The sequence below is a fragment of the Sus scrofa genome, chromosome 1 (assembly GCF_000003025.6).
Source record: "Sus scrofa isolate TJ Tabasco breed Duroc chromosome 1, Sscrofa11.1, whole genome shotgun sequence".
In the NCBI taxonomy this organism is placed as follows: Eukaryota; Metazoa; Chordata; class Mammalia; order Artiodactyla; family Suidae; genus Sus; species Sus scrofa.
Window position 1 is genome coordinate 139,427,560 of NC_010443.5, and position 27,279 is coordinate 139,454,838.

The following is a 27,279-nucleotide window of genomic DNA, read 5'->3' on the forward strand; positions in this document are numbered from 1 at the left end:
CACTTTTCACCGACCCCATAGAAGAAATTCTCTCCGTTGCAGAAATGGAGGTGGGGGGTTGACGGCTGTGACATAAAGCCCTCAGCAGAAAGACAAGCACCCCCATTTTCTGGGGATTTTCTGTCACTACACTCTCTTTCACAAGGTTCTTTTGCCTAGGTTTGTTCACACAACTTATAAAAATTCATGAAGAAAAAGGAGACCTATTGACCAGGGCTCATTACACATTTTTTTTTGAAAAAAAAAATGGAGTTTTAAAAAATTATTTGTATCTTTCAGAGGAAAATATAGGACATATGTTATTTTTACCACGATGTGCAGAAATTCCTTAAGAAAATAGGGGGTTAGGCATTTAAAAATAGAAGACATTTATTCATAGTTTACACCCACACATTTATTTTTATTTATCCCAAAGATTGAAACTGCACTTTCTTGGTCCTTTCTTTGGTTTCCTGTTAAAATACATAATTAGGCAGACTTTTCATGTACCTAATAGCCCTGAGGAGACTATGCAGTGATCTTTTGGAGACTAAAAATATTGGTAGGAAGTGGTTCTCTTCTCCCCACCCCCCCAAGTTCAATAGCTCAGCTATTCGTTTCCTGTTTCCAACAGCCAAGGTAATTAGACCATAATGAGAACTCTTGGCTTGGAGGATGACATCTGAAAGTTGAAACTATTTGCTGTACAAACCTTGATACAGAGGGAGGGGGCAGGGCTCGCCCCTTCTGAGGGAGAAAGTCCAACTACTAGAGTGTCACTGCCCCCCACTGATTATTGTCTCCTGAAAGGACTTCTACACTGGTTTTTATGGAATGACCAATACTTTCCTTTGCTTTTTTTTTTTTTTAAGGGCTACACCAGTGGCCCATGGAAGATCCCAGGCTAGGGGTCGAATTGGAGCTGCAGTTGCCAGCCTCCACCACAACAGCAGCACCAGATCCGAGCTGCGTCTGCAACCTACACCACAGCTCGCAGCAATGCCAGATCCTTAACCCACTGAGCAAGGCCAGGGATTGAACCGGCATCCTCATAGACACTAGTCAAATTCGTTACCATAGAGCCACAATGGGGCTCCAGAATGATCAATTTTTATCATAAAGGAAACATCTCTAAAAGCTCTAGAAAGAGCCAGAGCATACAGGGAACCTGTTTACGCTTCAACTGTCCCTCTTTCTAGCCATCAAACACATATAGTAAAGCATACACCTCTGAAAGGTATAAATAAATATATATGTATATATATATATATATTTTAAATTATGGCCACACCCATGGCATATGGAAGTTCCTGGGCCAAGAATCAAATCACAGCCACAGCTGTGACCAGCTGATCTAACCCATACCTCCACAGTGATTGGAGCCACTGCTGCAATCAGATTCTTAAACCACTGCACCACAGCAGGAACTCCTGAAAGATACATCTTGATGAATTTTTCACCTGTGTGTACATCTGCGTAATCACCACTGAGATTTAAAAAATTACATTTCCCACCCCTGAATCAGGCTCTTAACCCCTTCCTGCCATCACCTCACCTAAGAGAGCCCCCATCCTGATTTCCATCACCCAGGATGGTTTTACCTGTTCCTGGATTTCATGTAAATGGAATCATGCAGTCTACATCTTTCTGTCTGACCTTTTTCTCTCCAGGCTATGTGTCAGATCCAAGCACGTTGCCTGGCTAGCTAGGCTCTGGCATCTTCACCGCAGTGTAGTTTTCCTTTGTCTGGCTCAACCACCTTCAAATTTAAAGAGCTTTAAATTAGGAGTTCCCATTGTGGCTCAGTGGTAACAAACCCAACTAGTATCTATGACATTGTGGGTTCCATCCCTGGCCTCACTCAGTAGGTTAAGGATTCTGCTTTGCCGTGAGCTGTGGTGTGGGTCACAGGTGAGGCTAGGATCTGGCATTGCTGTGGCCATGGTGTAGACTGGCAGCTGCAGCTCCAATTCAACCCTTAGTTTGGGAACTTCCATATACTGCAGGTGTGGCCCTAAAAAGAAAAAAAAAAAGAGCTTTAAATTGCTTCCCTTTCAACTGTTTTTAGAAGAAAAAGCCATCCTTGTGATCACTTCAGTGGAACTGTCTTGATTTTTTAGCAATTTAAACTCTAGTTCTGTATAGAGTCAGTATAGCTTTGAGTATATCCATGTGTGGGTGCTGATAATTTTGTATTTTCTTTGGGAGTTGAAAGGAAAACAATGCCAGCTGAAAAAATTATTCTTAAATATACATATTTATAAATGTTATTTAAGAACTTTGTTGAATCATTAAAAAGATGTTTTCCTTTGTCTGGTTCTACCACCCTTTATCCATTCTACCTCTTACGGACATTTGGGTATATCCCAGTTCTTAGGAGGAAAGCTGCTGTGCACACTGCCATCCACATCTGTGGGTGACATGAACACTCTGGTGCATGTCTCCCAGTGAATGGAAGCCGTTGCTTTCCTTGGGCAGGAGAGGAATTCCTGGGGCCTCTAGTATGTGCAGCTTTGGTGGAATTTACCAAACTGCTTTCCAACGAGGTTGCGTCAATCAGTCCTGCCACCTAGAGCCCCCTGAACACTTACTGAGTAGCCGTAATCTCAACTGTTCCCCAAAGGAGTCATGAGATCAAGCAACAGGAGAGGGAGGAAAAAATAATTCCAAAACAGAAACCACTCCCAGGGAAGGAGCAGGCCCTGGCTTCACAGGCTCTGTCCAGGGTCCTAGGTGCCACCGTTTCCCACCCTCTCTGGTCAGGGAGTGAGGGCCAGTGGTGCTGGCTGGGCAGCTCATAGCCTTAGGGCTTTTGGCCACACACGAGGCCAGGGGTCTCTCTGGACAAACAAGGCTTTCTGGGGTCAGACTGCCTCTTGCACCATCCAGCCCACCTCACAGTCCTAAAGAGTGACCCTCATGGGAATTGCCTACTTGACCCAGTAAGCCACTCAAGCCTTTTATACTTGGGCCAGATTCCATATGTACTCTTTTTCTCAAAAATCTTTTAAATTATCGACCAAAAAGTAAATAATGGGACTACTTAAGGAAGTCTGCCACCTTTGTGGCCAGCAATTTCCCAACTCACCGTGGCCCTGCTGCCCTCTCTGGGTGCTGCCTCCCCTAGACAACATGTTATCCCTTCCACTTATACCCAGACCTTCGGGGGACCCCAGAAGGAGAACTTTGGGCTCTGGGTTCTAACTAGGCTAGAAGTCTAAAGGAGATAGGAACCCCAAATGCCCCTCCTGAGCAATTTTAGAAATAAAGGGAGATGGAAGTTGATCCAAGACCATCATCCTTACTGACAGCTTTTCGGAACAACCAGTATGATGTCGTTTTTAACGTTTAATATTCCTTCTCTTCCCTCTCCAAATCGTGAAGAGTGAGTTTGGAGGCTCTCTGACTGTCAGAGGCCAGAGCCCCTGGGTCAAGGCCCATGGCCAGGCAAGCCTTGTCCACCCCACGCCTGCCTCATCGCTCCATTTCCTGACCTTCTGCTGGGTTTCCTCTGAGTTTCTGCTCCTGCCTCTCAATTCTAGGTTGGTTGGTTGAAACTTCTGCTGGGAGTTCCACATGTGCTGTCCTCATCCTTGAAGTTTCATTCGTAACTCAAAGGGTTGGTGCATCATTGTTTGTCATTTTTCAGTAGCACAAAGTTGAACCCCAGGCCCAGGGAGCTTATGTACTTAGTATATACTTACCAAGTTAGAGACCCTAACCATCTGTCCACCTCTGTGCAAAGGGGCATCTCCATCTGCCGGGGCTGAGACCTCGGACTCCAGCAGTCTACCCACCTGTGGCTGGGTCAAGGCAGAGGAGTCAGGGAGATTTCATGGACTTAAGTTTTTCCCTTCTTTGTCTCTCTTTTTCCTTTTCACCATGAGATTTTTTAGGGTTTTTTGTTTGTTTGTTTTGTTTTGTTTTATGGCTACGCTTTCGGCATATTGAAGTTCCCGGGCCAGGGGTCGAATTCAAACCAGAGCAGTGACCTACACCATAATCCTTTATATAACCCACTGTGCTGGGCTGGGGATTGAACCCATGCCTCTGCAGCCACCTGAGCTGCTCAGAGTCTTAATGTACTGTGCCACAGTGGGAACTCCAGGAGATTGTTTTGAAAGGTAGACCTTCCTCTCCTCTCACCCTCCTCCTAGTAGGTGATGGTCAGGGACAGATGGAGAGGCCCAGCTACAAGTGAAGAGGGCTGAACTGGGGCCAGATGGATCCTGACAGTTAGCTGGGGTGTTCATGAAGGGGTGTTAAGACATGACTCTAGATTCTTAGACACTCCTCTCATTGAGAGGCAGAGCTTAATTCCCCTCCACTTAAGTGTGGGCTAGACGAACATCTTCATTTTCGTCTAGCAAAATGAAGAAAGCAAAAGTGATGGTGTGTGATGCCAAGACGAGGTCCTGAAGGGCACTGCAGTTTCTTACTTTCCTTTCTTTCTCTCAGATCACTATTTTTAGGAAAAATGAGGTACCACATCACAAATACTCTTGGGCAGCCCAGTAGAAAGACCCATGTGGTAAGGAACTGAGGCCTCCTGCCAACAGCCTTGTAAGGCGCCCTCTTGGCAGCAGACTATCCAACCAGTCAAATCTTCAGATCACACGGCCCTAGCAAACATCTACACTGAATCCTCAGGTGAGACCCTCATCCAGAATCATCCAGTTAAGCTGTTCCCAGACTTCTTAGTAAGGACACATTTATTGCTTTAAGCCAACAGATTTTGGGGTGATCAGTTACATAGCAATAGACAAATACAACAGGAGATGTAGTGTAATAACCAAATATTCCTCTTTCTAACTTCTAGAAACATGACTGGAGGACATATCTCCCCTCTGTGGAAGTTTTAGAAATCTATCTGTAACTTTCTTTGGCTTGTGAAATGTGAGCAAGACTGATGTGGGTCACTGAGGGCACTTTGGGAGCCAAGGCACCGTCATCATCTTTCCCCCTCTACAAACCAATCATCAGCAGTGCCAATAAGGAAACAATGATTCATCAGCTTAGGGCTGTGGGAGATGTGTCACAGAGCTCCTAACCAACTGACCGTGGATGTGTAGCAGAAGAAAAGAATCTTTGTGGGTTTTAAACACTTACATTCTGGGTATTTGTTACTGCAGCGTGACTGGAACTATACTGACTAAAATAGGCAAAGATACACAGGGATCCTCCATCCCCCCCAGCTCCATCTCTTCGGGCAGGAGAAAGCCAACATCTCCATCAAGGTCAGCAGGACTGTACATTTAATGTGGCATCCCCACCAATCACACAGGGACACGCATTCCTCCTGTCTGAGTCTGGCTCAGGAATGGGTTGAGAGGTGGGGTACTGTCACCATGGCTCTGGTTGTTCAAAACCCAGTGGATGGGAGAGGCTTGTCTGAGAGTTAGAGGAGTTGAAGGTGTTAACAGCCTCTGTGATCCAGTTCTGAAAGTCACAAAGTCAACACTGATTGATCCTTTGCTTTCTTTTCCGGAACCATAAAGAATTTGGGGAAAATTACTGTCTGGCCACCCAGAAAACAAAGGCCAGTTAGGATTTATTTTCTTTTCTTTTCTTCTCAGATCCATCCCCAGTTCCCCAAGGAGCCGGTGTGGTTTGGAGCTTCCTCTGCGCCTGTTGTGCTCTTCTCCACACACCCCCTGCCCGGCCCCTCCCAGCCCCCTCAACGGTCCTTCCCTCCTGCCCCCAGCCCCCCTCTTCTTCCCGTCCTCAGGCTCCAGCCTCCTCGTTAGGAAGTGTTAGAAAGTTGCTGGAGTGCGAAATGAGCCTGTGAAAGCTCGTTGTCCTAATTAAACGTCGACAAGGAGAGTGACAAGAGGCGATGGAGAGGAAACGGGTGCCACGGGGTCTCAGCCCAGACCCAGGCTGGGGAGGCCTTTGTCCTGCAGAACAAAAGCTGCTGTTTGCATGTGTTAAACCCCATCAAACCTCATCAGACCCAGGTGCAAAAACCCATATCCCAAATGCCATCCCGGCTTATGCCACCTTCCTGGAGCACTGACGGGCCCCAGCCATCAGCCCTAATCAGGACAGGGCCCCACATCAAAGCTGCACTCCCTCCACAGACAGCTTCTGCTCTAAGATGCATTGTTGTTCTGATTTCCTACCCTCAGCCCTTGCCTGACGAATTAGGGCACAAAGCCCTCCCCCCCTGTCCCCCCAACCCCCATGGCATGGCTGGGCCCTGCTGGCCTTGTTGTTAATGAGGTAGGGAGGGCGGGTTTGTCCCAGCCTGGGACCCACATAATCACAGAAAGCTGTTGCTTTGGAACAGACCGAGCTGTCCCCGAGTCAATTTCCCTGAAAGCCACGCAGAGCTGAGCTTCCGGGGAGAATTCACAATGCTGTCCATTGTGTCTGCCACTTCCTCTGCACCCTCCCAGCGAGGAAGCAGCTCCTCTCCTGAGCCCCAGGCCTGTGCCAGAGCTGCTTGCCGATGTCCCGCCGCGGTTTTCCAAAACCCCGTGAGAAGCAGTTTCTGGCTGCAGTCATTGTTTCCAGACTGGCCCAGCCGGCTGGGGAGGAGAAGCCAGGCCCAGGAGACGGTCTTCCAGGCCCTGGGAAGAGGCCAGGCTTGCGACACAGGACCCCGGCGTCTCAGGGAGAGCTCGACACGCCCCCCCCCACCCCGTCTCTGGGCAGAGGCCAAGGTGGCACAAGGCCCAGGAAGAGGCTCCTGAGGGGCCAGGTCCCTGGAGGACCAAGCCCGGATTATCTAGCAAGTCCTCAAACCATGCAGGGCCCCCAAGGACCATCTTCCTGCCTAGACTTCAGGCAGCCATCTGGCCTCTGCCGACCCAGCATCTCTTCCTATCGCCCCGTCCCAAGGACGCAGGCCAGTCCCCAGAAGGGGCTGAGGCTGGGAGAGCCCTTCGGCCTCACCTGTGTCCTCACATTGCCCCCAGCGGGCTGGAAGCCCTGAGGTGGGAGAAGGAGGGTGGGTGCAAGGGGAGAGGGAGTCAGGACCAGGGAGTCATGGGGGAACCAGGACCGGGTATACGTGTTGTGTGGGAACGGGAGGCTGGATGGCAAAAAGGAAGCTCAGGCTCCCCATATTCCTGGCTGTGTATTTGGGGTGGGGGTCCTGCTACATTCATGGAGTCACCAAAAGACTCTGGAAGGCCACCAAGATTCTAGGGTGGTCAAGACTGGGCTCCTCTCTTATCAGCCAGGGAGATCAACACATGAATGACCAAAACAACCCAAGGAGGAGTTTACTGAGGGTTGTTTGGAAGTTCGAAAGGTGTCCGGAATGAGGGGTTTCCGTGGCGGCTTAGTGGTAATGAACCCGACTAGTATCCATAAGATGTGGGTTCGATCCCTGGCCTCGCTCAGGATCTGGTGTTGCTGTGAGCTGTGATGTAGGTCTCAGACGTGGCTTGGACCCTGTGTTGCTGTGGCTGTGGCTGGCAGCTGTAGCTCTGATTCAACCCCCCCTAGCCTGGGAACTTCCATATGCCACAGGTGTGGCCCTAAAAAGCAAAGAAAAAAAAGAGAGAGAGTTTTTTTAAAAAAAGGTGTCCTGCATGAGGAGGAGTATAGGATGGTTTGGTGGGTGGAGGAAAGAAGCCTTCCTCACAGGGCTGCCCTTATTCTGTGATTGAGTGATTTTTTGCGGAGGGAATGGAACAGAGATGAGGTGACAGCTTTGCAAAAGCATTGCTTTATGAAATGGAGGCAAAAGCATTTGCACTTTCCCTAGTCTCTCCAACCAAGTCCTTGACACCCCTTAGAAAACGGAGAATTTTCTAGTCAGCAGCCAGCCCACCACATCCTTCCACCTCCCACTTCGTAGGCCGGTGCATGCGGTGGGCCCTTGAAAATACTCACTGATCTTGAGGGTGAAGCCACAGTGAGAGGCTGCTGGAAACCCAGAGGGCCCACTTACGCAGATCACTCTTGGACGCTGGCAAGAGTGAAATCACTCGATAGGTATTTTGTCGGTGTTTCTTTTTAACTCTATTAAAAGGGGGGCGGGGGCTGTGCAAAAAAAACCCAACCCAAGAATACCTTGGCTCAGGCTCAACTAGATGAAACTTTAAAAAATGATTTAATGTTATGTTAGACTGTTGCATATTAAAGCAATGTAATGCCTTCTAAGAGATGAGAGTCAGATCCTGGTAGTGATGACTCTGGCAGGTTTAAAGAGTTAGGACTCACTTCTCCAAGGAACAACAATAAACCTGTCACCCAACATGTCCAGCAGCCTGGACATCTCCTGAAAATATGTAAATACCCTTTGCTTCCCAGTTTATGATGCTACCACCTTCTATTCCCCTTTCTGAGCCGCACATTTTCCAAACAGCAACTCAGCCGGAGATAGGAAGCTCCTGGGAGAAGGGAGTAATCGGGCTGTGTCACGGCCACGGAGCAGGGCTGGGTGAGCACACAATCAAATCGCTTCCCAGTGGCTCCCCGGCCTGGGGTTGCCAGAGGTCTGTGTGTCTCCAGCTGTGGAGGCCTCTCTGTCCAGAGGCCCTCATGGAAGATGGCTGGGCACTCGTCCCAAGGCAGATGTGATGGGAAATCGTGCCCCAGAAGCTGGGATGAGGCCAGGGAGGAGACATGGAGGGACTGGGAAACCTGGCAAGGTAACCATGGGCAGAAACCCGAAAAAGGAAGACATTCCTACCAGTTCCAGAAAATAGGGCTAACTTAAAGTACACCTTCTTTCTTTGAATTGCCCTTGGCAGGCCCAGCTGTTAAACCAAAACAACAACAACAAAAAGCATGCTTTACATGGTCTGGCCTGTAAATCTACTTGCGCTCCCTCCAGACCCCCCTCCAATGCTGAATTCTATGGGATCAGAACAAAAGGAATTTAGAGTCTTCCTTGCTATGGGGCCAGAGCTCAGGAAGTTGTCATTTTAAAATATTGCTTCATGTACTTATGATGTGAAATAAGCAAACAGGTAGCAGGGTGCCAAGTCCTCTTGGAAGGTACTGAAAATCTTATGGGTGTCACCTCTCTGGCCGTGGCTTTAGAGGGTCTCCTGTGTCCCCTTCTCCTCAGAGGCCACCTCAGCCCGAAAGAGGGAAGCAAAGGTCCATCTCCCCCAGTTTTGTGGGTTCCTCTCTCCCCATCATGTTCCAGGACTTTAGTCCCTCCCCTTCTCTCACCTGCAAGTCTGCTCTGTAGCATGGAAATGCACTCACACCTAAGTGGGAAAGCTGACCCCAGCTCTTAGGATGGAGGGGAAGACACATGTTTTTGCAGGTCTTAAGCTAAAGTAAACTCCTGCAGGGCAGATGAGGGCATTATATTTAGGGGCAAAAGGTCTGTATTGGACTCCAATGAGTTCCTTGAAGGCTCCATGAGATTTCTTACCTCCTGGCTTTATGCAAAGGTTGGTTTTCTGCTTCTGCAAAGCTTTTTGACCTAACAGACTCACCCCTTCTTTCTGCTTAAAAATGTCTCTTCCCCAGGAAGGCCTTCTCTGATTAGGAAGTGGTCCCTGTGGTAGAGGCTGCTAGATGTCAGCCGATACCTATTCTTTTTTCTTCTTGATTAATAGATCCCTACATTGTTGAGGGTAGCAATGGGCCCAGAAAAAAAAGAAAAAAAAATTAAATTTCCCAGGTTTCAGGCATCTTTGGCCAAGGAGATGTAAACATCTTTTGGAGAGGCCTGGTGCTTCAGAAAAGTTCTTCAAAAGAGGGATAATTAAACCTGGAGGCAAGCCTTCTTCTCTGCCTCTCTTCTTGGAACATAGCCGTGAGGACTGGAGCTCCAGCAGCCATCTTGGGACCAACCTAAGGATGGAACGTACAAGCGAAGATGGATGAGCAGGAGAGACAGAGACAGCAGACTCTGTGATGAACTAAATGTGGTCATTGAATGCGGAGCTGTCTTACTAGCTCTTGACTTCCCACCTCTGCATTTCTTTTATGTGAAAATAAACCTTGGGAGTTCCCTAGTGGCCAAGTGGTTAAGGACTCAGCACCATCACTGTTGTGGCTCAGGTTGGATCCCCGGCCCAGGAAATTCCACATGCAATGGACATGATCAAAAAAGGGGAAAGAAAGAAAAGAAACCTCTATTTTCCTCAAGTCACCATGGTTTCCAATCTCCGAATCCAGCAGCTGAATTAAACCTAAATTAGTCCTCCTCTTTCTGCACTTCTCCATATCACGATTCACGCTTGCAATTTCTCATTCTGAGTTTGTCCTCTCCCTGGTCTGTAGGAGAAATCAGCAATGTATGTGTTCTTTTCACTTCTGGAGGCCCAGAGCTTGGCTCCAGCAGCAGCTTTTTAAGTGCTGAATGAGAGGCCCCTGAAATATGGCTCTGCCTGTTGGTGGGCATACTTAGAACCCCTCTCTGTAGAATGAATCAAGCTTCCAGGATATCAGGAGCCCATGAGAGGTCCGTGTTTAGCTAATTAGAGTTCAGAAGAGGGAAAACCACCTATTTATATTTATTTATAAAAATAAAATGGCTATTTTTAAGTACCTGCTATGTGCTAGGCACTATATTAGGGCTTAGCAGAAAATCTTGGATGTCCGAGATGGCACTGGGGCTGGTCCAAGATAACCAGGGCTGGATGTCCAAGATGGCTTCACTTACTTGCCTGACAGTTTAGCAAAGATAGATGGGAGGCAATCAGCACATTGGTCTTATCTCTTTCCTGGGTCTCAGGGCCTCTCCCTCTCTCTGTAGTCTCTCTTCATGGTCTCTCTGAAGGATACTTCTTACATGGTAGCACAGGCCCAAAAGTACAGAAGCAAAGGCTGCCAGACCTTCGTTGAGACTGCAGTTAAAGCAGAGGCGGGACCAGCCCAGAGTTAGCATGGGAAGGACTGCACAAGGACACGAACCCCAGGAGGCACCACTCACAGGAGCCATCTCTGGGGACAAGCTGCTGCTGCAGCACACCCTGAGTAGATGTTACATGTGGGATGGCCCAGGTTAAGATAAGTGAGGGAGTTTTCCCAGGCCCCACACCACTGAGAGGGGGAATGGAACCCAGGGAAGTCCACCTCCAAGACATGCCCTCTCTCTTCTTCTTCACTCAGCCTCTTGCATAAAGGGGTTCCCTGATGGCATGTGCGAGCCAGAGCTCTGCCCAAACACATCTCATCAGGGGCTCAATGCACAGGTTGAGGACAGCTCTCTCATCCAAATTTGGGATCTGACAGCAGGGAGGAGGCTCTGGGGAGAATGTTGCCAAGACAAAAGGTGACTTGAGGGGGGGATGACACATGGAGGGATAGGGTCACCCACACCCCCCTTATCCATAGCCATCGGCTCCCTCTGTCCACTCCACCCCATTCTTTGAAGATTTCTGCCTGTGCATCATTATCACAGATTAAAACATATTCTTATTTGCACGTAACCTACATCACCAGCTCCCTCCTCAGCCTCAAACATCCTGATGGGATCTCTGCAGGTGCAACAGGAGCTAGAGGCCTAGAGGGGTGAGGTATTCAGAATGGGGAGGTGAAAGCACAACCCCAAGGCCAGAAGGAGCCCCGGGAGGGAGGTGCCCACACAGCCTGAGAGTTTCCTTTGTCCAGGCTGCATTGAGTCCGCACAAATGTGTTTTTAAACACACAGTTCCCAGGGAACCGTAGGCCTCGGAGCTCAGCCTTCAGGGTAGGGCAGGAGAAAGAATGTAAAATCAGAGTTATGGCTTAATGAAGTGAACCGTGATGACCGTAAACAGACAGTTTGGGATTTGGTTTGTTATTTTGTACAAGGCAGTACCTTTCAACGGTGACTGGTGTGAGGGTCAAGCTTCAACATTTTCACGTCACCACCAAAAAAGACAGTGATGCCATTGTTACCCTGTACTTTTCCACCTTAAAATGGGATTGGCTTTGTGGGTTGGGAAAGTTACCAGAAATAAGTTCCTTCAATCACGGAGGTTAACACAAAGGAAGTAGCTAGATCATTTGAAAGATGAGAGCGGACAGTACGTAAGTCCTGTTACAGACAACAGTGTGCCAGACCACCTACACTCAAGCTTTCCTTACATGTAATGCCTATAAGAGACAATAAACACAGTACAACTGAAGAAGAAAATGTAAGTTTGCCTGTTAGTTCTTAAATACAGAGTAGAACTCAGGTAGATGTGTGTGACAGATCATGGCTACGTGCTATGTTTTAAGAAAAGCAATAACTGGAGTTCCCTCTGTGGCACAGTGGGTTAAGGACCCAGTGTTGCTGCAGCAGTGGCATAGGTCACAGCTGTGGCTCGGATTCAATCCCTGGCCTGGGAACTCCCATATGCCCTTCCCATATGCCATGGGTGCAGCCAAAAGAAAAAAGAGAAAAAGGAAAAAGAAAAGCAATAACTAAAGAATGTTTTCCCTCTTGAGAACCAACACCCCAAACAGTATGCCCAGTGTGGGCGTGCCAAGCAGCCTGACAATGCAGCTTCTGAGGGCCAGTTCAGAGTGGAGGAGACAGACTGGGTGTGTGGAAGGATGTCTCTCCCTCTCCTTTGGAAGGGGGTTCTGCTCTTAGCTAGGTGCCTTTATTTTGTGTCTCAACACATAGGCAAGACATCACTCTTTTTTTTTTTTTTTTTTTTTTTTTTTTTTGTCTTTTTGCCATTTCTTGAGCCGCTCCTATGGCATATGGAGGTTCCCAGGCTAGGGGTCGGAATCGGAGCTGTAGCCACTAGCCTACACCAGAGCCACAGCAACGCGGGATCCGAGCCGCGTCTGCAACCTACACCACAGGTCACGGCAACGCTGGATCGTCAACCCACTGAGCAAGGGCAGGGATCGAACCCGCAACCTCATGGTTCCTAGTCGGATTTGTTAACCACTGCGCCACGAAGGGAACTCCAAGACATCACTCTTAATGCCCAAGTCAGGCCTCTTTTCAGCACTTCCAGACCAGCAGCCATTCAAGGACTCCCTGAGGAGTTGCCCACCTTTATTTTTTTATTTTTTGGTGATGCCTGCAGCATGCAGAAATTTCTGGGCTGGAGATCAAACCCACACCACAGCAGTGACAACACAAGATCTTCCACCCCTAGGCCACCAGGGAACTCCAAGAGTTGCCCATCTTTAAAGCACACACTAGAATGCCTTATTAAGGAAATTTGGGAGGCCAGGCAGAAAGGGGAGGTCCAAAGGGTGACCGAGCCAGGCGATACATTGGGCCATGGCTCACCAGCCCCCTTGGCACAAGCATAGTGCACAAAAGCCTCATGCAGACTTGAAAGTTGGGACTCTCTGGTACCTTCAGTTGAGTTGAGTCTATGCTGCCTACTATTAGTTTACCCGAGTTGGGTGACAGCACAGAGGTCCAAGTCTTTAGAGACTTCCTTCTTTATGAAAAACTTCCCTATATCCAGGAGTACCATCTCTTGTCTCTCTAGGATGGCATACTATCTGGAATTGATAAATATTCTGCCTGGACATAGTTTCCCAACTAAACTCCATAGTTTACAAACTCCTTGAGAGCAAAAGCCATATCCTATTTTTCTGTAGTCAGAAAGCTCAGCTCATAAAATGCTTTAACAAACTGTAAAAGCTTTTGGCTTACCAGAAATCCAGTTCACTCAGCATTGACTTCCTACTTGTTACAAGATACAAACCAAGAGGGTGCTTGGACATTTATGCCTGGGCATCCTGGCTTTTTTCATATGGGTGCAAAAGAAAACATCCTTGACTGGGAATTTGCTAGCTCCATAACTATGGACAGACGCTGCCCCTTCGATTCCAGAGCTGATTTGCCTGGGAAAGAAAGAAATAGGTTTTGGAGATCTTTATCGTCTGTACCAGGTCCCCCAAATAGGCTAACCACTAATAATGTTATTTCATCAATTAATGACCCAGGAATGGATAGGAAAATGAGCAGAATTTGTCTTTTTGTTTTGTTTTGTTTTTCTTTTTTTTCTTTTTAAGGCCACGCCTGCAGCATATGGAAGTTCTCAGGCTAGGCATCAAATTGGAGCTGCAGCTGCAGGCCTACACCACAGCCACAGTAACCCCAAATCCGAGCTACATCTGTGACCTATGCAGCCACCTGTGGCAATGCCGGATCCTTAACCCCAATGAGCCACAAGTGGGCGCTCCCAGAGCTTATTTTTATAACTCCAACCCAAGGACTCATTTTAATTTGTTCTAGAAAGAGAGTTGGTCCCGATGCATCCACTGCAGACCTACTTGTTCTAGAAAGAGAGTTGGTCCCGATGCATCCACTGCAGACCTACTAATAAACTGTCCAACTCACAGTTGAGGGTGAACATGCCAAATATATAAACAGCCGTTTGCATTTTGAATATTTGAGGCCTCCAAGCTGGGCTACCAAGCTGTCCATAGTCGATGAAGCCACCTGGTGGCTGGGGTGGGTAACTCAGTAGCTAGGCACAGGTTCTTGCGCCAGGTCCCAGACAATAAAACAACTTGAAAATGTGTGAGAAGTGCTAGAATGATGTAGAGCAGGATGCTGAAAGGGAAGGATAGGGACACTGAGACAGGTTATTCAGGGAGGTTTTTCTGACAGGCAGCATTTGAAACAAGACTCGTGACAGAAGAGGTCACAAAGAGCCATCTGGGCAGAGGCAAGTGCAATCACAAAAGCCTTGAGGTGGAAACAAGATGACCATGTTTTCAGAACAGAAAGGCTGTTCTGAAACCCTGTAGCCAGCACCTCGCCAGTATGCGAGTCATGTTATTTCAATGTTTCTTCCTAATCCAGCCTTTGCTCAGGCATCTCCAACAAACTTTTCTTCCCTTAATCAACCCTCCATTCCATCCCACTGGCAGCAAAACTACCCTGACCTTGGCCAGGGAACGCCCTGAGGAGATCAAGGGTGACCACACACCCAGCCTGGTAGGGCACCCCCCACCTGGGGAGTCCCATTTCGAGAACAGCCCAGGACCTTAGCACACCCATTTTACAGCCTAGGAACCTGAAGGTCACACAGCCAGCAACCGCTGGAGCCAGGACACTCTAAGTCCAGAACAAATATGCAAGCTATGCATTGACTCAACATTCAGTGATATGGGGGTGGAGGGAGGTACCTCCACTTGGCCAGGCAACAGCAGAGAAAAATGGCAGTTTGCCTTCCTTCACAGAGCTCAGTCTGGTAAAGAAGACCAATATCAGATCAATGACTACACAACTAGATGCATAATGAGAGTTTTGTTTCCACAAAATCGTATGTTTATTATCCTGTAGTTACCCCCAGAGTTGGAATATGAACAAGGCTAGAACTGAGGCTCTTACAATGAAGCTGGATGCTGGGTGTCATCTCGCTGCCCTGGCCTCCAACTGGCTGCTTTCCCACCATCCACCATCCACACTGGCCCCTTTGATGTCACCACTTCAGCCATTGTGCTGTCTGGCTTCCCCTGGGGGAGGGGAGTCTCATGTCCCAGTGTGGTCCTCTGAGCCTAGAAATATCCATCCCAGCCGCTCCAATGGGCATAGGACCTAACCGCCAAAGTACCCCAAAAGTCCCCCTACCTTCTCCAAGTCTGTATCCCTTCCCATTAAACCTGCCTTCCTTAAGACCCTGAATCCAATATGGGTTCAAAGAGTAATTGTACTCCAGGAAATGAAAATATAACCCCTTGGTATTATTGCCCTGGTGTTTCTGGGCATTGATCTTGTCAAACAGTATTGATTACAATTCTACAAACCATTCCCCTGAGGACAGCTTGAGGAGCCTCTGAAGTGTGTGGGCTCTTGGCTGGGACAGAGATTGGAATTTCCATGGGCTCATGGCAAAACTTAAAGTTATCTCCACTCTGAAAAGAAACAGAACTAGAAAGAGAAGCATTCGTTCTGACAAGGTAGGCTTCAGGTTGGGGGCATGGGTGGGCGCTTTTCATAAGAGCCCAGATATTGGCCAACAGAGACCAGAGCCTTGTGGCTCTTCTCCTGCCATGATGTGCATTTGGGTTTGCGGTTACCATGCAAATTCAATCTCTGTAGGTCTAGGGCAGAGTCTGAGCAACCACATTTCTAAAAAAACTCCCAGGAGATGCTGATGCTGTCAAGCTAGAAGGGAACTTCTGAGATACTCATGGGTAGCTTGTTACTGGTGCAGAATCCCGAGTGCCCCCCTTCCAGACCTATTAATTGAGTCTGCACTTTAACGACATCCCAGGGGATTCCTGTGCACCACACAATAAGCCAAGGCTGGTTTCTAGGGCTTTTCTGTATGCTGTGCCCACAGCAGACATAGCTAATCAATTACCACTCTGATGATGAATTGAGATCTTTCTCTGTACAGTGACACACGTGCCCTACTCATCATGCCTGACAGTCAGCCTGGGAAAGAAACTTTGTGGTTGGTCTGGCCTGGATGAGAAAGATTAAGAAGAATCAGCCCTAACACATGGCTAACAAAATGAGAGAGAGAGAGAGGAAAAAGTCAGGGCAAAGTCTGGCTTACAGAAGCCCCCAAACCAGAAAGAGTTCTAAAAGGAGCCCAGGAAGTGTCTGCAATGATGAGGTGAAGCAGAAATATATGTGAAGGGGATATGTTGCAGCAGAGTAGGCCTGGAGTCAGCCAGAGAAGGGTCTCTGAGGTCTGGAGTTGCTGCTAGACACCTGTGGCATTGATCAGGGAGAAACCCAGGAAGAAGTTTCCAGAAGGGGTAAGAAATTGCCCACCCGACTCAGAGCTGCTTGGTCAGGACCAAGGGAAGTAGCTCATCTGTCTCCCCAGCAGGGGAGTCTCAGATGGTGTCCACCACCCACCAGGCAGAGACTGCCCCTGTCACATCAGTGATTTCACAGAGGTTTCTGAACCTGCAAGGGGGTTCCCACCATCTCCTTCTGACAAACAAGGAAACATTAAATAAGAAGGCTAGAGGGAGTCCCCATTTTGGCTCAGCATTAACAAACCTGACTAGTATCAATGAGGACTCAGGTTTGATGGATCCCTGGCCCCGAAGAGTGGGTTAAGGATCTGGTGTTGCCATGAGCAATGGTGTAGGTCACAGACACAGCTCAGATCTCACATTGCTGTGGCTGTGATGTAGGCCAGCAATTGCAGCTCCGATTCGACCCTAGCCCAGGAACTTCCATATGCCACAGGTACAGCCCTAAAAAGCGAAAGAAAGAAGGCTAGAAAATGCCTTGGCAGGAATCCTACCCAGACTGTCTGCTCACAAGGCCCATCTCCTAGGCTTATAGATATTTATCTTTTGGCATTAAAAACATCTATTTCTTGAAATCTCTTGGAAAATTTCCATTTGAAGGTGCTTGGCTGTCCTGCCTGTGCAAAGGGCAGGAAGGGATGAGGATTGCGGGGCCCCAAGGTGGGAGTGATGGGTTAGGGCTGAGGGCAGGCAAGACAGGGCTCTTTCAGATCAATGACAAGTTGGTGGCAGGGATGTCTTCCTGTTTCACTGCAGGTGTGCTTGGTGTGTCACATCTGCCCTCTCCTTTATCTCTGTTACCCCCTACCTGGGCAGGAATTGTGACTCTCACTTTCAGAAGAAGAAGCGGAATACTGAAAAGCTCAGGTGACAGTTTCTAGTGCTCCCTGGGCAGAGAGTCACACCCACACATGTTGGCCTCAAAGCCAGAATCCCTTTTAGGCTCACTAAGAAGTGAGTGGTTTTTTATGGGCTGACGTGGGCCCTAATCTCCAGCTCTAGCATTGTGACTATGATACAATTGAAGTCTGGGGCACTCTAGTGTCAATAAACTTTTGCGACACCATTTCTTTGTAAGTTGGGGAATTCCTATTTCTTGCAGTGGAAAAAAAACCTTTAGTGGCAACTTCCCACTTAACTTGGTCCCATCTAGTGGCCATTTGGAAGAGTGCAATGGACTCACTGGACATTGCTAGCAGGTGCAAAGGCTGGCACTTCCTGGGATAAAAGATGGGCTGAAATTCATAATAACAGAATTGTTCATGCAATTTATAAGATGTACATTTAAACCATGGAAAATCTAAAATTCCAGTTTTTTTTCCTAATATTTATTATTAGGTAGCATTGCTGGTGGAAAATACACTTTATCCAACCCATTGTCTTTTAACTGATAAACTATCCTTGATGATAATATATCATATGTAATTCATAGAAATAATATATTTAATATAACTTAAATACCATATATAATACCAGCCCAATGCAGACATTCTCGATAATAAAAAAGTGTTATATATCTGAAAATGCTACAAGTCACTAATTAATCTAATTTCCTGGGAGGGGAGTGGGTGTTTCCCAATCACCATAATGCCGTCTTGAAAAAAAAAAACAGATAAAAATATACATAAATACCCTTCCCATCTGTCATGCCCCCCACACACTAAGACAAAATGGGCTTTCTAGAGACTTCTGACCCCAGGGGAACCTCAAGAATACTGCCTGAGCCACTTTCACACCACAAACACAAATACAAGAAGGATCCCCCAGCTGTCTCATGAGAACACAGATTTTTATAACCTCTCCCACCCCATCTCCACCCCAGGATTCAAGTCGTGGCAAAAATCCAAAGGAAGATTCTTTGGTAATTGATGCTCCTTTACAGGAAGTCCTGGCTGAAAGGCAGGAGGAAAGTCTTGTTACCGTGGGGCTAGGGTGGGTAAGCCTAGGAATGATTCGTCGAACTAACACACTCAAATTAGTTTTCAAACATTTGGGGTTTGGCAAACTGTATCTTGTTAAGCCCCCTTTCCCGACATTTTTATACCCATGTGAATTTCAAGGGAAATTTAATATGTATGTTTCTGATGCAATTCGGCTTAACTCGGCACAGTTGTTTAGTGAGAGCCATTTTGCATCCAAGAATCTTCCAGAACCCTTTTATAAGCCCCTGAAACAACTTTCTTTCTAACCAGAAAGGGTGTTTTGTCCGGAATAAATAGTTGAACCCAAACCCCCAAATAATTCAAATTTGGTTCAAAACTCAAAATCCACAAATTTTGAAGAGGGTTGGAAAGTTTACAAACAAGTCTTCATGTCACTGAGAAAGTCCGAGGGCGGCACTGAGAACTGTAGAGTGTAATGAGGGAGATGCAGTGATTACACATAGTGACATTTTATGTACTTTAAAACCGCAAGTCAGACTTCTTGCTGCCTGGATCCAGTGCTGGCTGGGCCAAGCATCTTACAGGTCTGGGCGGCCTAGGACTTGTGTGGCCCCATCAGCTTTCTGAGCATTGGTACCTTCCTCAGCTGGAGCGTGCAGCCCCAGCAGCTGCCACCCACAGGCACCAAGAATGGTGGGTTACCTGCCCAGCCCCATGAAGGCCTTTGTACCAAAAGCATTCTCTGCCTTAGATAGGACCTCACCATCCTATTTAGGCAAGTAAAGCTATAGATGAATCTATGATCTAGCTCCATTTATTCCATCCCAGGGTTAGTTTTGTCTTTTTAAAATTTTTTACTATAAACCTGAGCACAAAATGTTCAGAGCATTTGATTAAAGCCAAGAAATTACAGATGGTGATAAGAAGATTTTTTTTTTTAATCTGCTGCTCTTTCTAAACACACATGATATAATCATTCCACTTGAGTTTAGAAGTTTGTTTTTCTAGTCATGGTGATGGGGCACAGTTGAAATAGCCAGCTGTATTACTTAGTATGAAGTTCAGCCACATGAAACAGGAAGCCAAATTAGCAGACTTAAATAAGACAGAGATTTACCCTTTGCTCATATGCACGAAATCCAAGAAAGGAAATCCAGGGCATAAAGCCTAGTTCCAAGGTCATCAAAGGTTTAGGCTCTTCCTATGTGCCTGCTCCAACCTCCTTATCATACAACTTCTATTTTCAGCATTGCTTTATGGTCACAAGATGGCTGCTGGAGCCCCAGTCCTCCAATCTATGTTCCAGGCAGCAGGAAGAAAGAAGAGACTTTCAGCTGACTCAGCCCCAAGCAATGAGCTTCTTTAGAACCAAAACAAAAGACTTTGGTTTATATCTCATTTACCATTCCCATCTGCCAGAGAGGCTGGAAAATAAGTTTAATGAAAGCCTGTAGCTTCCCTTAATAATACAAAGTTCTAAAGGCAAGAAAAAAGAGAAGAATTGGGTGGTCAACCAGCCATCTCTACCCTACTTGCCATGCTCTTTCCTGCCCTTGTCAGAATGCTTAATCATAGCAGTTTCTGGTGGAAGGTGGACCAGGGAGACAGTTCTGGCAGCCATGAACTGTCAGGCTGAGTGCGTGAGGCCTAATCAAGGCCTGATTGACAAAAATACTGATGTGTCTTCTTTGCTTTTAGGTACTTGGATCTCTGCTTCTGCCTGGTCTAAAATTAATTTACCCCAGACCAACCATGTGTGTGTGTGTGTGTGTGTGTGTGTGTGTGTGTGTGTGTGTGTGTGTGTGTGTAAGATTGTACCTCAAGGCCAGAAAGGACTAGAAGGACTGAAGGGGTTAGGTGTTGGCTGGCATGTCTTCCCCAGGCCTGAGTGCTCCTGCCTCTGTCATCACAGATGAAAGCTCGCAGGAAAGCAGATTTGTTTGTGTGTTCCCTTAGGACAGGATGCTGTAGTAAGTAGCATGGAACTTAAGTTACAGGGAGCCTAAAAGGCAAGTATTTCCCTATTCAAGTCAAGCTTGGGCAACACTGAACAATTCACGTGAAATGGGACATCCATTGCGTCCACCAGCAGGGAGGTGCGTGCAGCCAAGTCAATCTTCCCTCACCTCAAGGGCATGTATCAGCCCAGTTTATAGCCAAGAAAACTGAGGTGAGATCCCCTGCCCTGAGTCACTGAAGAGCCCAACTTCTTCCCTCCTTCAGAGAGCTACCTTCACCCAAGGAGCCTGGCTCTCCATGAAAGGCTTCCACACACCCAGGTCCTGAACCCTGACCTTGACTCCCAGATGCGGGGCAAAGTGAGTGGCCTGTGGGAGACAGTTTTACAGCTGGCCACTGGCTCTGAGGATACTGGGGCCCTCAGACACCCTCTGGGTACCCCCTAGACAGGCTTAGGTACCAGACTTGAAATGTAAAACAAAGTGAGAGTTCCATTAGTATCATTATCATTGTGGATTACATTTGCTACAGACCTCAACATCTCCCACAAGGTTTATGTGTTTAAAAATGGCATTAGGGCAGGATATCTATAATTTCAATTTTATCTTAGTTTTTATTCATGCTTATTTTTACTGAATGTTCAACAAAACAAGCAAGCCCTCAGCATGAGATGTCTTGGACTCAGATAATCTGAGCTGCCAAGAAACCGAGCAGCAAAGAGCAGCAGCAGTACTAGAGCTAAATACAAAATACAAATATTACTTTTTTTTACAATGAAACTAGTAGAGTGATTGTTGACCAGGGAGATTTCTGCAAGCCAAAGAAACTTGCTAACTTCCCAGAAGAAAAATCTACTAATAGTAATCAATCTCTAGGAAGAAGAGGAAAATGAGGAACTGGCATATATACAGCACTTTACAGCTTATAAAGCACCATTTTCTTGCTTGAGCTTCCCTAAATGAAACTGAAGATCAGAGCAAAGTGTGCAACCTTAAAGCACACTGCTGGAATCCAGGTCAGGGATGTGGTCAGAGAGGCTGGGCCTCTGAAGCTTTAGATATTCAGGCAACCTCCCTGCCACCCAGACATCCAGTGGCTGATTGTGGGAGAAAATGATCCTTCCTCCTTCCCTGGCTCCTGTGGTCACCACCTCTGGGACCAGGACCTAAGAGTTTTGTTGTTTGTTGTTCTTTCTATGACCGCACCCACAGCATAGAGAAGTTCCCAGGCCAGGTATTGAATCCGAGCCACAGCTGTGAATAACACTGCAGCTGCAGCAATGCCAGATCCTTTTACCCATTGCACCAGGCCGGGGATCAAACCCACACCTCCACAGCAACCTGAGTTGCTGCAGTCTGATCCTTAACCCACTGTGCCATAGTGGGAACTCCGGGACCCAAGGGCTTGATTCCTACGCAAGGCAAAGTCCGGAAGGATGCTGCTATCATTTTACACCTGTACCTTTGCTGTGCTCTCTGCTGCCACAGTGACATGGGCTACAGGAGACAGGGACTGCCCTTGGTGAAAAAAGGGTACAGAAGAAGGTAAGAGAAATCCCTCCTCCACACCCTGCACTGTCCACCCACACAAATCCTGGCCCTGGTTCCTCCACTGCAGGTGATGTCTGGGGCAAGTATTTGCATGCCTCTGTTTACTCACCTATAAAATGGGGCGAAGACCATTTTGCCTTCACTGCTCCCACTGAGTGGCAAGACAGGGAAACAGAGGTAATCTGCTGGTCTGGACAAGCCTGGAGCCAGGCTCATCCTCATGATCTGCTCTCTGGCAGCTGTCTGCTACTGCTGAGTACCCTACTCCAATACCAGGTTCCCAGAATCATGTTGGTGGGTGTCAACAGGAGAGTTGCAAGTGAAGTGGTTGGTGTCATTGCATCTAGCCCCCAAGGCCAGACACTGCTGGGCAGGAGGGTCTGCTTCCAGTCTCTGCAGGCCCTACTGAGCCCAGGCACCCAGATGCTGGGGCTCAGGATCCAGGAGGCCCCCCCGCCCCAGGCATGAGACATGAGACATCTGCCCACCTGTTTCTAAGAGAACTAAGTGGGGGCCATGGACCAGCCAGGCAGGATGGGGAGCCAAGGGACTGGCTGGAGCAGCTAAGGAAAGAGACACCATTGCTTTGGGACTCATCTATGTCATTGAGCCTGTCATTGAAGACAGACTCACTGATGTCAGTTAGCCCTAACCCTTTCAGGGGACCCATTATCCCTTTTCCCTTCCTCACCTGGGCAACCTAAGCCACAACAGCGTAGGGTTCTTTCACTCCTAAAAGGCAGGTGGTCTGATGATGGGTTTGCAAAATATCACAACTTTCTCCAGGACACCCAGAAGGGTGAAGGAGAGAAAGACAGAAACTTGTTTGAGGGTCCCCAAAACAAACAGAAGGAACCTCAGGACAGAAAGGAGTGTCCCCATTGCTTGTTGCTCCAGATTACTCACAGAAGGAAATGGACTGAGGGGCTGAGGCTTATGGGGATTAAACCACTGTTTTTGTCCTCCGGGTTCGTGCCCCACATCATTTTCCAGAAACCTGAGGGATCACATGCATGAGCAGCCGCTTCCGCGTCCCAGATAGGACCTGGGGCAAGTCCCTGGAGTTGGTGGAACGTTTGAGAGGAGCTGGAGTGCCCTTGTTTCCTTGGGAAGTTCTGAACTACCTAGGGGACAAGTGCTTCAACTCTTCAAAACAAAGCTGTGAAGATCGTATGTGCTTTCTCCTTTTCTCATTTTGTAAAAAAAAATTGAGGTATAGTGCATGCATTTAAAAACTCAGATCAAATGTATCCAAGGGCCCCGGCTTGGAGGCCTGCTGTGCGCCAGCGAAGGTTAGAAGCCCATCGGCGCTGGGACTGCACTACACGGGGCTGCACTACACGGGGCTGGAAGGGCCAGCTTTTCTTTCCTTCGCCTTCTGCCCCTCAGGTGCTGCTCAGGCCCGGGGGAGACTCCGCGCCCACCCGCCCGCTGTCCCAGCTGGGGCCGACGGCGGGGGCGGTGAGCGCCTGTCCTGCAAGCCGAGTCCTGGCGGCCGGATTCTAGGCCGAAGCACGTGGGCAGCGACGCGGGACCGCCCCGCAGGGTCCGGGATGCCGGGCCCGGCGCAGGATCCCCGGTGGGCGGGCGCGCTTACCAGGAGCGCTGCGCAGCGCGCGGACCAAAGTTGGGCGAGTGCGCAGAGCGGCGGCGGGCAGGGGGCGGCAGGTGCGGCGGAGAGACTCGCCTGACCTCGGGAAGAGAACCGGCGCTGCAGCCGCGCGCCCCCGCTCTCGGCCCCGGCCCCGGCCCGCTGTCGGAGCCAGAGACTTCCGGGGCCCGGCGACGCTTCGGGGAGCTCCTCCAAGGGCAGCCTCCCGGGCGGGAAGCGCAGCGCGGTGGCCGGGCTGGGGGTGGCCGGGCTCCTGCAGAGGCGGCAGGCGGGGTGGGGTGAGCCGGGCCGGCCCCCTCCCCTCCTACCCGCCCTTCCTTCCTCTCGTCCTGCAGCCAATTAGACGGCCCCCTCGGGCGGGAGGCGTGGGGCCTCCATAAAGCGGCGCGGAGCTGTCACCCCGAGAGCAGGCTGCGCACCGCCCAGGCCTGAACCGGCGCGGAAGACACGGGCACTTCGGGCCGGGGAGTGCAGAGAAGCCATGGCCACCACCAACGGGGCCGTGGAGAACGGGCAGCCGGACAGGAAGTCACCCGCCCTGCCGCGCCCGATCCGCAACCTGGAGGTCAAGTTCACCAAGGTGAGGTGGTCACCGGTCCCACCCGACGGCTGCCTGGCTCCCCGCTGGGCTGCCCGGCGGGGGTAGCGGGAACGCGGGACCGGTAGCCCTGCTGTTCCGCTCCGACCGTGCGGGACGGTGGGGGCAGCGCGCCCCCAGCTGAGTTTGCCCCGCGCTCCGGTGACCCGAGCCTCTCCGCCGGGCCAGGCCCTCCTGGAGCAGCGTCCAGCACTGGGCATCCAGGGCAGGAGTCCGCAGCCCGAGCGCGTCCATCGCGCACCCCGAAAGAGACTCCGCGATCTTCCGGGCTCTCGCGCGCTAGGGCTCAGCGCTTTGAGCCTCAAAGCCGCGCGAGGGAGGCTCCGCAGCGCCCGCGCGGCCCCGACGTGCTGCCGGTGCAGGGCCCTCTTTGAAGGTGAATGATGATGCGCAGCCGCCGTGACTTGGGCTTGGTGGTCTCCCCGCAGACTTTGCGGCGTGGTTTCCAGGAATGAAGGGGTCGAGCTTCCGGAGGGTCAGAGGGGGCCTGAAATCGCCAAGAGCGGGTCTGAGAGTTCTGGCTGCCTCCGGAGCTGCAACTGGAAGCGTGAATGTCAGAGGGAGCAGCGCGAGAAAATTCGGGCACCCCCTGTGCTTAGCTCTTACCAGCTTACCAGTAGAGCAGTGGCAAGTAGGAAGGTGCTCACTGATAAAACCGTACTGGAGCCCAGAGGCCCTGTCGTTGGCAGATCACGGTCTCGATCTGGGCCTGGGAAACCGCGGGTGGCAGGGCCCGTTCACGCCGCGAGATCCAGAGGTTCTCTGTCTTTTTTGCACTGCGGGCTGGGAGGCTGGAGCATCGGCAAAGCGGTGAGATCACCTGCCTGGGGCTGAAAGGAAGATGGTGAGGCCAGGAGCCCAGGGCTCCGTGGTCAGCCAGGAGCTCTTCCCATGAGAGGACACCCTGAGGCTGTTTGGCGACTGATGGGCTGGGGCTGGTGGCACTTCAGAGGCGCAGGCCAAAAGCCGCAGTTGGCTTTGCTTTCCCCAACTTTGTCTCCTTTTATTTTTGAATCTTATCCATCGCTTCCAACTCCAGCTGACACAGCACTTAGAAAATTCCTCCATCAATTTTACTTTCCAAAGTAGCAATTATGTTTCTCAAATAGTTTTAATCAAGCAGAGAAAGTAGCAGGCCACTATGTGTGGCCTTCAGATTTTGGTCTCTTGCTTGGCACTTATTGTCAGCTGGACCTCTGATCACAAGCTATTTAAATTAACTGTAATCAACAGAGACACTTGGATGAGGCTTATTTTTACTGTAGTTTCCTAAGTAGTGTCTGCTTCAGAGTGCAAATTCCAAAACAGATTCTGGGAACAGTGAAAAGAGTACCTAAATTGTTTTAGCTCTTAGCACTGCTTGTGTTCACCTGTGTGGTGGTGGCGGTATTTGGGGGTTTTTGTTTGTTTGTTCGTTTGTTTTATAGGATTTTTTAAAATGCTATAGAAACCAAAAATTACATGTATTATTTTCCTATTCCCTTTTACCTTTTTGAGTGCCATCAGAGCAATGCAGCCACCTATGGAAAGTTTCCTCTTTCTCTGCAGTTCTTTATGGCCCTTTACAAGTGCAAATGCAGCCCTGACTTAGGTGATCTTAGCAAGTGCACTGAGCGGCCAGTGTTTTTTTTGTCCTGCTGGGTGTCCACACACACTGGGTGTGCGACTCAGGTTGATGGAAGTGGGCAAAGCAGAGGGGCTGCAGAGCCAGGATCCTCTGGGGGCTCCCAGGCAAAGATGGCTGCTACAGCGGACCCCAGGTCTCTCCACCCTCCTTTCCTCCTGAGGGCCAGGCCTCTGCCTCTCTGTCTTTGCTCCAGGCCCACCTCCACAGAGGCCTCCTCCTAGCAGCTGTGGGGCCGGTGTGCTTGTGACTGAGGGTGGATAGCCCTTGAAGCAATGCTTAGGGAGACTCTGGCTGGACAGGCAGCCCATGGGGCCAAGGAAAGAAGCAGCTAAATAGAAATACAGTATCGAGGCACTGGGCCCTGGAGTGTGTGAGCTGGGATGGTCTGTTATTTTTCAAACCTGATTCACGGTGCTTCTTGCTCATGGAGGACATCCTGGAAATGGTGGGTCTGAGCCCTGGCCTTGGCGGGTGCCATTTCCCAGAGTAAGTCCAGTCTTTAGCAGGATGGCGCTCCTTTGTTTGTTCTCATGTTTTAACACCGCGCTCTGCTCTGGGATTCTCATGAGGGGAGGGTCCTCCCAAAAAAATTCCCCACAGACCTCAGAGGGTCACAGCCTCTTTCACTTCAGAAGGCTCCTTTCTTTCCTTAGCATTTCTTCCAGTAGCCGGGAGACTCCTTAAGATTTTCTGGCCCGTTAAAACACTGGTTTTATTATCTCTTTTATGAAAAATAAAATTCCCTCAAATCCCCTTTCCTGAAAAGATACTCCTTTTGAGTCTAGCTGAGGCCCAATAGAAGTTGCTGTAAAATGGCGTCAGCAGAACCCACTTGGGCGACCACCATCTTCGCCTCTGCGGGGGTACCCACCCCCTCACAATAGCTGTGGTTTTTCCAGCCCAGTCAGGATACTATACCATTCCATTCCTTCCATAAAATGTGAATTCCGTGCACAGCTCAATGAAACATAATTTTATAGCTCTGTAAGGTTTGTTTCTTGCCAGTTCACAAGGGGAACGTTTTTTTCTACACCCGTTATCCTGATTTCAGGTTCAAAACAATACAGCCAGCGTAATCGGTAGGCCACACTCACTGGCCCCTTCCTTATTTGTGTTTTTGTTTTGTTTTATTAGAGAAAAAAAAAAATCAACAGTAGAAACCGCTTACAGGGCTACTTACTAATGTAGGATAAAGAAAAAATTGTTGCTAAGTTAGAAACATTGTGATAGGAAAATATGAGTAGCGTTGAGCAGTATGAATTTTCTTTCAAGTTGCTGGTTAGAAAGGACTGCAGATCAATGTCATGAACGATCAAGTAAATTTTTTTTTTTTTTTTTTTGGCCATGCTTGGAGATGAAGTATAACAGACATCTGATCGTTGCAATCTGTTTCCATCCGCTTATTTATACCCTCTTCTACCACCTTCTCATTTTCCCTCCCCCTTGGAATTGATACCAGGAAGGACCCAGAATCAGCAGTT

The 27,279-nt window shown here is 48.9% G+C and overlaps 2 protein-coding genes across 2 annotated transcripts in view; one reads left to right on the forward strand and one right to left on the reverse strand.

Moving 5' to 3' along the window:
- LOC106509041 (UPF0317 protein KRH_21160-like) lies at nt 7,445–24,056 on the reverse strand. The gene is made up of 3 exons (XM_021084942.1): nt 24,021–24,056; nt 23,559–23,965; nt 7,445–9,747 (listed from the first exon to the last, which is right to left on the reverse strand). The coding sequence occupies exons 1-3, from the start codon at nt 24,054–24,056 to the stop codon at nt 9,483–9,485; spliced, it is 708 nt and encodes a 235-aa protein (XP_020940601.1). The 3' UTR covers nt 7,445–9,482.
- The window catches only part of ALDH1A3 (aldehyde dehydrogenase 1 family member A3), a 40,435-nt gene continuing 36,676 nt past the window's right edge, over nt 23,521–27,279 (forward strand). The window contains exons 1-2 of the mRNA XM_021098574.1: nt 23,521–23,629; nt 23,909–24,153. Coding sequence (XP_020954233.1) covers nt 24,055–24,153 — 99 coding nt within the window. The 5' untranslated portion in view covers nt 23,521–23,629; nt 23,909–24,054. The remainder of the gene's footprint in view (nt 23,630–23,908; nt 24,154–27,279) is intronic.